Source organism: Mercenaria mercenaria, chromosome 1, assembly GCF_021730395.1.
Source record: "Mercenaria mercenaria strain notata chromosome 1, MADL_Memer_1, whole genome shotgun sequence".
Classification (NCBI taxonomy): Eukaryota; Metazoa; Mollusca; class Bivalvia; order Venerida; family Veneridae; genus Mercenaria; species Mercenaria mercenaria.
In genome coordinates this window covers 17,845,708-17,858,491 of record NC_069361.1, presented here as the reverse complement: position 1 = coordinate 17,858,491, position 12,784 = coordinate 17,845,708, and the positions used below count along the sequence as shown (strand labels likewise).

The following is a 12,784-nucleotide window of genomic DNA, read 5'->3' as shown; positions in this document are numbered from 1 at the left end:
TTAATAAGCAGAAAGAAACAGGAACGCGGTGATGACGTCACCGTGACACCGGTTTCCCATAATTTTTGCAGCGTATGATATTCACTGTTACAGGTATGGTGTCACTAAATGTAGACTTTTTCAACTGAATGGGTTCTCCTGAATTCTTGTGAGTAGGGAATAGTTTCTTTGTGACAAGTAAATGATGCATAATATTTCTAGCTAAATCCGATTTCTTTGAGCTCGCTTTGAGGCTTTGCCTTATTTCATATTAGCGAGCTCGAGAATCGAGCTTTACGGTAACGCAAGTATACTTGCACACTTGGTGATGGATTTGAAAAGTTTCGTCGGAAGTTTTTAAAAAGCGCACCCTAGCGGATAGGTGCTCACAGGAAGTACTTCTTTCCGGAGTGAATACAGAACTTCATTCAATTGCTAAAATATATTCATCACTCAACAATAATGAAAGAATGATTTCCAGTTGTTTGAAAAAAATATTGTTTTCATTTAAAAGATCAAGCATCGGTCAGAAAATGGAAAAATGTCATTAATAAGCAGAAAGAAACGGGAACGCGGTAATGACGTCACCGTGACACCGGCTTCACATAAATTTTGCAACGTATGATATTCACTGTTACAGGTATGGTGACACTAAATGTAGACTTTTTCAAGTGAATAGGTTCTCTCTTGTGACTAGTAAATAGTTTCTTTGTGACAAATAAATGATGCATAATATTTTTAGCTAAATCCGATTTCTTTGAGCTCGCTTTGAGGCTTTGCCTTATTTCATGTTACAACTTTGTCAACTTGTTTGTCTCAATAACATTTAGAATAATTTTAAAACTGGTTTATCTAATTTCTTAAATTAGGTTACTAGGTCAACTGATAGGAAAACTTTATAAACATTTACCGTCTGATCTTGACAAAACTGTGTTTCAGGATAAGAACTATAGGTAAGGTCATAAATTCTAATGTAGGAACATGACTACAATGGTATGTTTAGGACATGAATTTGTTTTTGTAAAGATTAAATTATCTCGTGCGCATGTCTTATTCAAGCGCACGAGATCTTATCACGTACGCACGGCATCTTATCTCGAGCGACATCTCATCTCGTGCTTACGGCATCTTATCTCTTCCCTTTAATAATGCACGAAGGGGCATATGGGGTCTCCTCCATCATCAAAAGCTGGAAAGTTGCCATATGACCATAATTGTGTTTGACAGACGTTATACCCGATAAAATAAATAAATAAAAATAAATGCCATTGCGATCTATGGTAATTCGTTCTGTCGCAGCGACACAACGACAACATCGTTAGAGCGCCCCGCCGAACGATACTGACAAACATCACCTCGCCGAATGTCGCCCGCCGGAAGTAGCCCTGCCGAACGTCGTTACTGCGCCCCCGCCGGACGTCGCCCCGTCGAATGTCACCCCTTTAAAAGTTGCACATCGTGTCACTGATGGACTCGCTGTTGGATTGAAGGATGGGGATGGGGGTCTTTTTTTTTTTTGGCGGGGGGGGGGGGGGGGGGGCGGGTGATGTTCGGCGAGGCGACGTTTGTCAGGGCGATGTGGGCGGGACGACATTCAGCGAGTGCCATAACAACGTTTTGAACAGTGGGGCGACATTCGACCGCGGGAGACGTTCGGCGGGACGCCATAACGATGTTTCTTGTTGTGTAGCCGCGACAGAACGAAAAAACGAAATGGCACAGATCAGCCACCATAGCCAGCAGCTAAATATCTTTATATCTTTAGCAGTTATTTTCATTGTAAGCTTTTATGGAGCTGTAGTATTGTAATGAGCCTATGGAAGGCCGGTGCGACACGCTCATTTCCAAATGTTATAATGTCGTGCGCTCCAGATAAGATGTCGTGCACACGAGACAAGATGTCCTGCGCTCGAAATAGGATTTCATGCGCTCGAGATAAGATGTCGTGTACACGAGATCAGATGTTGTGCGAACGAGCTAAGATGTCGTGTGCTCGAGATAAGATGTCGTGCACACGAGATAATTTAATCCTAAAAAAAATAAATGCACATACCACTGTACATAAGAGTATGAAGTGTACTTTTCCTTTTTGTCTATCAGAAGGACAGTCGGATATGGTGCCTAATTTAAGCTATGCCGACAACAAATGAGCCGCACCATGAGAAAATCAACATAGTGCGTTTGCGACCAGCATGGATCCAGACCAGCCTGCGCATTCGCACAGTATGGTCAGGATTCATGCTGTTCGCTTACGGTTTCTCTAATTGCAATAGGCTTTGAAAGCGAACAGCATGGATCCTGACCAGACTGCGTGGATGCACAGGCTGGTCAGGATCCATGCTGGTCGCAAATGCACTATGTTGGTTTTCTTAATGGTGCGGCTCAAGTTAGAACGCCAACACAACATAAGAAAATGTAATGTTGTCGCCTTACTTTTTTCGTGTCCTAGTGCTGACTGGGTCGCAAACACACCAGGACGATAATACGGCAGCAGAAACAAGCGACCATTATCGGATGCTATTTCGACATTTTTAATGCAAGTCTACGAAAGGAATAATTTTCTGAGTTGCCTTTCAAACAAAAAAAAAAAACGTTTTCACTTTTTAATTAGAAATTGGAATAGGACCAAACGGTATTTCAGTGTTAAATCTATTTCAAGATGTACAGTCTGAATCGTTTACTTAACCTATTTTTAGAAAGTTCAGTGTTATTTTGACAGACAAATTGTTAAATAGGTTTTTGAAAAAAATCTCTAGATTGATGGGTTTAAGATCTCTTTCAGGTTCTTAACATCTAAAGCTTAAAAGAAAAAGATAGTTCCTGTTTCCTCCGATAACTCTTAACCTCTTGTACTTATACTATTAGCTGAACATAAGTAAAATCTTTTTTCACAGTTTATATGAATATTTGAGCCGCGCCACGAGAAAACCAACATAGTGGGTTTGCGACCAGCATGGATCCGGACCAGCCTGCGCATCCGCGCAGTCTGGTCAGGATCCATGCTGTCCGCTGACAATTTCTCCAATTCCAATAGGCTTTGAAAGCGAACAGCATGGATCCTGATCAGACTGCGCGGTCTGTTAGTTGGTTTTCTCATGGCGCGGCTCATTTATAGATCTGCAACATAGAATTGAGCGCATCTGCACAACTCTCAGAATTGCCGACATCTTATTTTGTTGGAGCAACCTTTTGTAGTTCATTATGCAAGCATTCTAATCTTGCAGCACCCGGATTGGAAATTCTGCTGTAATGTATTTTGGTAGGAACCCCACGAACCACCTTAAAATATCTAGTATCATCAGAACAAATCATTTAGAGTAGACAGTTCCTTTGTAACAATGCAATGGTTTAAAGGGTGCTCAATCATTTTTGTCCGAGTTGGTGCTTTGATGTATGAATTAAATACCCAATGTTCATTATTGGACAAACAATCCAAAGTAGGCCAGCAATCGGTTGAAACGGCAGTGGAATCGAGTGGAAATACCTTACTTAGATTAATCAAATAACTATTCGAAATATTCCACTTAAGTAGTATAGTTTTTAATAACTTATTCAAGCATTTACCTATCTATATAAAGATTATCTTTACTTGAAATGTGTGTTTCGCTTGAAGTTGCTGGCGAAATAATTGCTTGCCCTCTTTGTTGGAGAATTATACTATATAAGGCCGAAGTAAATTTCTTTAAACTCTCTTTTTTTGATCTTCTTGTGAATACACGAAGATCTTTTTCTTCAATGAATGTCACATAGGAATTAATTTTTCTGATATTCATGATAATGGTGTCTCCTGATTTCCTGTAAATCGCGAGACATTAGACTTTGCCATCAAGAGATAGTACATTATAACTCATTTGCCTATTATACTTAGAACAACACCATAGGTCAAAATTTATAAGCTGTCTTGAATCATAAACAACAGCTACATCAGTCATACAGCTTAGACATGATTTTTATTTTCCGGAAAAGAAATTCCTTGTGTCAATGTCATTGCAGATTATGTTGTCTAATTTTTTGTCTCACACTTGGCTATATAAATAGTTGCATTGTATCGCATTCTTATATAAATTCTTACAGGTGATATCCTATTTATCATTTCAGTGAAATTACCTCCAAGAAAGCAGTTCATCAAATGTGTATAATAAAACGAACTATGGCCTTAGTCGGCTGTACCCATGATAGTAACACTTCTAGTCGATAGTGACTGGATTGTCAAGTAATTTGTTACATTTTCTTAATCCTTGATGCTTTGTTGTTTGATAAAGAATTTTTCTAGTTTCTATTACTCTTCTGTTTCATTTTCGAATAGATCGTTTGTTCAAAATAATTGGCGAGTTTGATATAAGCGAATAAGGTTTAAGTCAAAATTACAACTGTCCGCCATACTGTCACTCATAGGGACATGACAAAAATCACACTTTGAAGCTTTTGTAAATACGGCAGACTTTATGTAGAAGAAACACGCAAGATTTTTTTGTTTTGTTTTGTTGTTGTTGATTTTGTTTTTGGACAAATGAGATTTGGACGGCTGAAACTGGCAATATTTACTAGACACTAATATAGTTCAGTTTGGGGCTCATTGCTCTTCAAACAATCCTAGACTGCATCCTAGATCCTTCTCAAACAAACACATCTTACAAGCACGTTAAGGATAAAATTCATTCGAAATAAGGACGGCTTTATATAGAGAATAATAGGTTAGTGCCGTAGATGAGAAAGTTTATCTGGCGAGGTGGAGGAGGTTATCGGGTGAGCCGAAGGCGAACCTGATAACGTCCGGAGCCGAGCCAGATAAACTTTCTCCATCTTAGGCACTAACCTATTATTCTATTTATCTTGTCATTACTTCATTTTCCGATATTTGGCAATTTATTTTACAAAAATAAGTGTGCGACAACCTCTTTAATGACGTCATATTCGTAATGACGTCACTTATATAATGACGTGATTACCGGCAAAATCGCAATAACTTCTTCGTTTTTGAATAAAAACTCATCATTTGACCACTCATTTTCTTAGTTCGGACATTTCCAACACAATGATGATGGTTTCGTTGCAAAATTTCTTATGACAACAATATCGATTATAAGGTCACATGATCAACTGACCGTATATCACTGGTCACATGATCAACTGACGGTATATCAAGAAAGATATACGGCACCCTGATATCGGGTCGAAAATACTGCAAGTGACAGGATAAATACTTATTTATACCAATCTTATAAGCAATCACCTTACACTCTCACATTTTGGCGCCAATTGTAAAACCTTGATGTTCACAGAACATGTTTACATTGTTCTCTCTCCCACAGGAAATAAATGCCAAAATAATAAGGAAGACCATATTAATATATTTTTGTAAAGTGAAAACGTTCACGTGATATTCTAAGCCACGTAGGGACGTGCGTGTATCATTACAAATGTATTTTCTCGTGTGGCTGATAACAAATACGGTTTGATAGTATAGTAATTGATTTCGACACCATTGTTTTGAATTGCTCATTTTCTCATGAAAACACAGTAAAAGCCCTACCAACAGTGCGAATTTTTGAAAGAAAAGCGATACTTCCTGCTTATTTGAGTTACTGCTAGAGAAAATTAGAACAGACCGTTCAACGAATAATATTTAGATTTTCACACAGAAGCATGGCAATGTAACAGATGAATAATTCATTTCGAAAATCCATACGATCCAGAATCTTTATTATTCTCATACTAATTAGCATAACGAATATTCTCGTTGCGGAACACTTTCATGTCACGCAGATTCCCAGTGGGGTTTTGTCTCAGTACAAAATTAAGGTCAATCTCGCATGCGTCAAGGGCAAATAAAACCATGTTATATGTATTTGAAGCTTGCATCTAAATATATGCAGTTTTTGCCAGCACAGTAATTTATTTATCACTTATCCATATGACAAAGCTTTTTTTCCCCTTTGATCAATTATTTTCTACCATTCAACTGCTCGTCTTGAATTGAAAACAGAACTGTTTGATAAAAGTTTGCATGTTTGATATGAATGAAAATCATGATTGTCCATTCATTTATGTCCTGTTGTTAAGGTGTTATTTCTAAAGTAAATTAAAATGGGGGAGAAAATACCAAGGTCCCTTCCGGGGATTGAACCCGAGGCCTTGGTCCGAAGGTGGACACTCTAACCACGTTTCTGAAGGGTTAACTTAATAGCGCGCTGTTGAAAGTGGCCGATAAACCTACAATGACTATTTTTCTTCTTGTCTTCGGCTCATGACATCGTTGATTTCTTTTGATTTACATCATGAAATCTAACAAGCACTCCAGATTGACAAACTGCTGTCAGAAACGATTCTCGAGTTATCAACTATAATGATTCATAGCTTTACATACGGCATTACGAGTCCTAATATCTTTGATTATTATTTTGCTTTGTTACGTTCTATGCCTTCAAAGTATCGAATTTCGGATTTTATTAACCACTTCTGTGCCAAGGGCCGATTTTGGGCCGATGTTGTTTACTACGTTGAGTGCCAAGGGCCGATTTGGGCCGATTTGAATTGAATAGTCCTGGCATTCCTTTAATATGGGAATAAATCGTTTTCGTGCAGAAAGGTATACAGTTGTTTCTATGGACATGCAAACATAACAACGTAACAGACTTTTCATGACGTAACATTAGTAATGACGTCACGCAAAAGACGTTCATGTTATATTGTATCCCGCCAGAAATATTCTGTGTTCTTACGTTTGACGTTTATAGAAAACTCGAAGGAATGCGATTTTGAGGGGAAAAAAGGTTTGTTTCATTTGGAAATAGCGAAATAATGTTTTAAGAAAATTTTATCTGCTGTGAACAGTTGGCTGTGAAGATATTTTAGATATTAATTTTGTTCTAGAGAGTAGTTTTACTTTTTACATATCTAAATGTCATAGAAGCTAGATATTTGAAAAAATATCATATTTTATGGAATCAGTTACACCAGGCAACTAATCTATGAATTTACAGAGAAATAAAATGGGATGTTATACAAAAGCACATGTGATAAATATTCTAAATAGAGACGCTTAAAGCTCAAACTTGTACGAATACAGGTGCGTAATTAATTCAATGAATGTATGTGTCAAAATATAGACCATCAAAGGTGTGTACGCGTAAATAAAATTACATGCTGGTATGTTATGTTGAGTTCTGTCCGAAAAGTATATATTATTGTAATATTATTGTATACCGAGTCGCCAAAATTATAGAAAAGCAAATTTAAAAAGACACTTATTATATGACGGAAACGTATGCGTACGAATATTTTAATCCCTACCTATCTGCTCCACCCCTTGCCTGTTTTTAAAACTGCTGTCAAATAAACAATACTTCGGTGAATAGACTTAAGTTAGTAACTGAAGCAAGTTTTCATTTGTTAGATAGTAAACCAAAGTTTATGAAAACAGTCTGAATATCTGTAGGACTAACGACATCGTAATTGTGATTAATATCAAGCATAAAAATAAAATCTTAAAAATCAACAAATAAAAAACAAGCACGCGTATGCGTTCGCGCAGACACATGCAAGAAAAAATTACGCCACAAAAATGCACTTGTGCAAACACATAAAAACTAAACTTTTGATATAAGACATACTTTTTAAACTATAACTGGAGATAACTTTAGATGATAAACCTTATATGGAAATAAACAGCCTGAAACCTTTATTGCTTTTACACATGTATATCAAAGTACAGGGTATATTACAAGCTGCAATAGTAACACTGTTATTTACAATATTGATTTATATGAGCCGCGCCATGAGAAAACCAACTTGTGCATTTGCAACCAGCATGGATACCGACCAGCATGCGCATCCGGACGTACGGGTATATGGGTATTTATGTGGCCACTCTATTGTTCTCTCTATTGTTCTTTTAGCCACGTAAAAGAAAAATAGCCACATAAAAGCCTTACGGAATGAATGACATCAAAGAAAAGTACAGTTACCTATTGTTCCTATAGCCATTTAAGTATGCAAATGTGAGCTCGCGAAGTCTGGTCAGGATCCATGTTGTTCGCTTTTAAAGCCTATAGCAATAAGAGAAACCGTTAGTGAACTGCATGGATCCTGACCAGACTGTGCGAATGCGCAGGCTGGTCTGGATCCATGCTGGTCGTTAAGCCACTATGACGGTTTTCTCATGGGCGGCTCATATATGTGCTTAAAACAGCTTAAATTTCTTTCTAAATTTCTGTTGATTGAATTTACTACACATCCTATTACCAGTATAAAGACGTACCTTCAGTAATTCGTCATAGACGTCACATTTGACGTCAATAATAAATGACGTCAGATAGCGTGCAGACAGACGCTTAAAAACAAAATGGCAAGGCCTTGGTTTCGAGTACTGCCACCAGAACCTGAGAGAAACTTGAATTTTCAAGAAAATGTTGGAGTAAAGAATATGCCGCCTAGAGACTCGGATCCAGTAGTCTATTTTCTCCTTCTTTTTACCTCAAACTTAATCAGAGAAATAGTGAGACAAACTAACAGGTGAGTGTAAGATGTTACTGTTTAATTACTTACATATGTGTTTTATTAACACTGAGTTAGCTAAGGTCTCGGAAATAATTGCTACGTTTTGAAAAGAATTTAGAGTTTGATGTTTATAAACTTTACGGATCTTTTAGAGCTATTCGGTTTTTTTTTTCAATCCATTAGGTATGCACGACGGTATGTGCGTAACACGATACTAAGACGATTTTCCCGAGCTCATAGCTGGCGACCGGTGACTTTTTCGGAAATGAAGGCCTTCATTGCTGTAATACTTAACATGGGAATCGTACGAAAACCTACAATACCAGAATATTGGAATAGGAGAGACAAGACCCAGGCCACACCGTGGTTCAGACAGATGTTTTCCAGGAATCGTTTCCAGCTTATACTGAAGTTTTTTCACGTAGTGGATAATCTGAAAATACCAGGACGCCAAAGCCAGTTGTACAAGTAAGCTTTACTACATAATGTGTACTATCTTCACGAGTGTTCGTTATCATTGCAACTTTACAGTCTGTCAAAACCATATAAGAGCCGCGCCATGAGAAAACCAACATAGTGGGTTTGCGACCACCATGGATCCAGACCAGCCTGCGCATCCGCGCAGTCTGGTCAGGATCCATGCTGTTCGCTTTCAAAGCCTATAGTTATTAGAGAAACTGTTAGCGAACTGGTCTGGATCCACGCAGGCTGGTGTGACAGGAAAGGCCGTACCGGCGACAGTAACCATCAAAACAAATCAACAACCTTTACAATATTTACAAATTTATTTACATAAGATGATTATTAACAATGCATAGATGATATGAAAAAAAAAAAAACACAAAAAAAACTGATTATAAGAAAGAAAAAAAATCAAAGTTCAGTATCTCCGGATACAAAAGATCTTACAGTTCCATTCTAACGTGACGTGTCACAGTTCTTTAATTTAATTGCGAACTTCAGGTAGCACAAACAATATCAAAACGTATCTTGAAATAAAGTCCCTTTAAACCGTGAATACGTTGATTCCGTATTGGCTCCCTATGGTGGTAGGTGATTGCATCCCTGAGCTGACTTCAGAGGATAACAAAAATCATCGTCTTTGCGGTTTACGGCACAACCATGGGACGAAAGCTCTGCGTTGGGAAAATCACATCCAGGCGAGTGAAGACAAGTGAACCTCGGGCATTGTACTTCCGGGTTATGACATCACCAGGTAAAATCGTCTGGCGGAAGAAGCTCGATCGAGCATTAATTTCTAGCAAGAAAATAATTCAGACATAGATTCGTCTATAATGTCGGAAGGTGGTGTGCGCAAGGCATATCTAGTACAGTCTATTTAAAGGGTAATGTCCCGCCAAATACTAAATTTCATGGGATTCACGGATAATCCGTATGCTATGACTATTGTCATTTTCACGGGATTCACGATATAGCCGGGAAATCTAACTACATTGGCGCGGATTGAAATTGACAATTTGAGGCCCATTATAGTGGTTTTGGGGATAAAAACACGAATTACTGAAGTTTATAAAATATCAACTTTCTTATTACTGAACAGAATTTAATGAAATTTACATGGAAATTTAAGTTATGAAATACAGAAAAATATGAGAGGTATTTTATGCGCGAAATCTGACATTTACCTTAATAACTCACAAATTTACAAAAAGATGATGCAATACCTGCATTTACACTACAGATAAATTAAGGCCCGTATGTCAATTTGTGACAGCTGGTCTGGATCTACGCTGGTTGCAAACCCACTATGTTGGTTTTCTCATGGCGCGGCTCATATGTTTTCTACGAAAACTGTGTCATGACAAAATATCATTGTCTTTCTAGCCTACTTTGGTAACTCTGGGTTGTGGGCTTGTTGACGTCACATTGAATAGCGGGCTGACGCAATTTCTATGTTTTTAAAATTAGCTAATAGCGAAAATAACATGTTTTCTTTTTATTTTACACTAACTGATAAACAACAAGGAGATGAATAAATAAACTAAGAAACTCGTAGTACGAGTGTAATGAGCTACATTTCATTGATAAAAGTATATTATCAATTTTCATGGAAAAGCACTATGAAGACATTCATACTGTTCACGACGTTAACATGTTCTTATTTCAATCTACATAAAAGATAAAATGTTTAATTTGATTTTGAGGACGAGAATCATCAGTATAAATGCGAACTTTTCATGTGATTCTAGGCCGGACCTGAAGTTCAAGCCCCTTTTAGACTTTGCAAACAGAATGTTCCAGCATTATTATACTCCTTCCAGAAATCTGAGTATAGATGAAACCTTGGTAGCAACGAGAGGGAAAACGTCAATGTTGCAGTATATTCCAACAAAGCGAGCAAAGTTTGGTGTAAAGTTCTGGGTACTTGCAGATAGCCTTAACGGATATGTCCAAAAGATGACTTGTTACCTCGGAAAGCGGTTCGAACCAGCTATTGTCGGTCTACAAGGTACCCGAGTCGTGTTGGATCTACTGTCAAATTGTAATTTGCTAAATAAGGGATATCATGTTGTGGTTGATGGTTTCTTTTGTAGCATTGACCTTGCAAAGAGGTTGTTGCAGGTCGGTACTTATGTCACGGGCACATTACGTGCCAATCGACCAATGCCCATAACTATAAAAAATGCCCGTCTAGATTCAGGTGAAACCATTTATATGCGTCAGGGTGAGATTCTCATAACAGCATACAGACCAGCAAACCGGGCACGAGCTAAACCTGTGAGGTTGTTATCAACAGCTATTGCTGCACGTGATATACACGACCGTTGCCCTGCCATTGTTCATACGTATAACCATTATATGGGCGGTGTGGACGGTGCAGATATGCTGCTTAGTTTTTATAATGGACAGAGAAAGACAATAAAGGTATGGAAAAAAATGGCATTTAACATTATACAGAGAATGGCCCTTAATTCTTATGTGCTTTACTCACAAAACACACAAGAGAATCCCATGTCTCGTTTGAGATACATGCAAGCAGTAGTCAGTGGTCTTTCAGAAGAACATCTTAGAGAGAGAAACCAACCTCCAGTGGTAGTGCGGCGGGAAAGACACCGTCACCAAGAACTGAGACTAGTTGCAGGTAGGGCACTGAACATATTACCCGTTAGTTGATTGTAGTGAAAATTCTAGCCAAAAAAGTTATTTTATGTATATGATTTATTTCATCGGACTTTATGTCTTGATTTTGTTGTAGCAAATTCTGCGCAAGTACTAAAATAAAACTGAGGCAGAAAAAAGTAACCTGACTAGTAAGCAGAAAAGATGTCAGATTTATTACTTTACGGATGTGTTTTCCGGAACACCCTTTACTAACTTGTTAATTGAACAAGTGTCACCGCAGTAAATGTATGCAAGAGTTTTTGTTTATACCAACATAATTATGAATGAAAATCACACATAGGATGTCAAAGATCAAGTATTTATACATCTAAAATAATGAAATGTTCCACTCAAAATATATCTTAATTGATATTCCAATTACATTTCAATACTCTTACGTCTGCGCTTTTTCATTGAACTAGGTGGACGCGAAAAAGACTGCGCGGTCTGCTCAAACCGTAGGATGGCAAGACGAAGATCAAGGAAGGAATGTTCAGTTTGTCTGCGCGGTTGCCACAGAGTCTGCTGGCAAAACCATGTGTTGTCATGTAAAAGACACGAGGAGTGAAAAAAATCGTTTGATATAAGACTTACTTATTCTAATGAGTGAGTTTATTTGTGCGTGCGTGTGTGTGATGAAAACTTATTTTTGTGAGAGACTTCTTCTGTGAATTATTTAAATATTGAAAGGTGATAAGATTTATGACTACAAGAATGTGTGTGCGTCAAGTTTGAGGCGTTTGAATTTTTTGTTTGTCAACTTCAGGTATGTATTGTATAAACTACCTTTTTCATTTATCAAACACTGGTCACGCTCATGAATAGTGCCATAAAAGATATGAAACATTTTAACATGGAAACAGCTGTAAGCATGTGTTCATCAGCAAGGACACATTTTAACAGGCAATAGTATTACAGGTTATGCCGCATAAATGTTGAATGCGTTCTCTAACTTTCTTTCTTGTAAATTCACTGCTTATGATATATATATACATACTCAACTGAACCTGAGATAAACAATTCTAGAACAACCATTCACTTTATACTTTTTTGACACTGTCCTAATAGATCTAGTACTATGGTAATTGAATCAGCACGTCAATTGTTATCGCCAATTAATCAGATGACGTCAAATTTCTTTATCGGCTTTCGACGTCAGCGACGTCACTTTGGCATCTTTTGA

At 37.6% G+C, this 12,784-nt stretch overlaps 1 protein-coding gene across 1 annotated transcript; it reads left to right on the top strand.

The window, feature by feature from the left end:
- Nucleotides 1-8,648: 8,648 nt before the first annotated feature.
- LOC128559883 (piggyBac transposable element-derived protein 4-like) lies at nt 8,649-12,265 on the top strand. The gene is made up of 3 exons (XM_053553011.1): nt 8,649-8,946; nt 10,689-11,581; nt 12,024-12,265. Exons 1-3 carry the CDS (start codon nt 8,744-8,746, stop codon nt 12,167-12,169), a joined length of 1,242 nt encoding a protein of 413 aa, XP_053408986.1. The 5' UTR covers nt 8,649-8,743; the 3' UTR covers nt 12,170-12,265.
- Nucleotides 12,266-12,784: the final 519 nt, after the last annotated feature.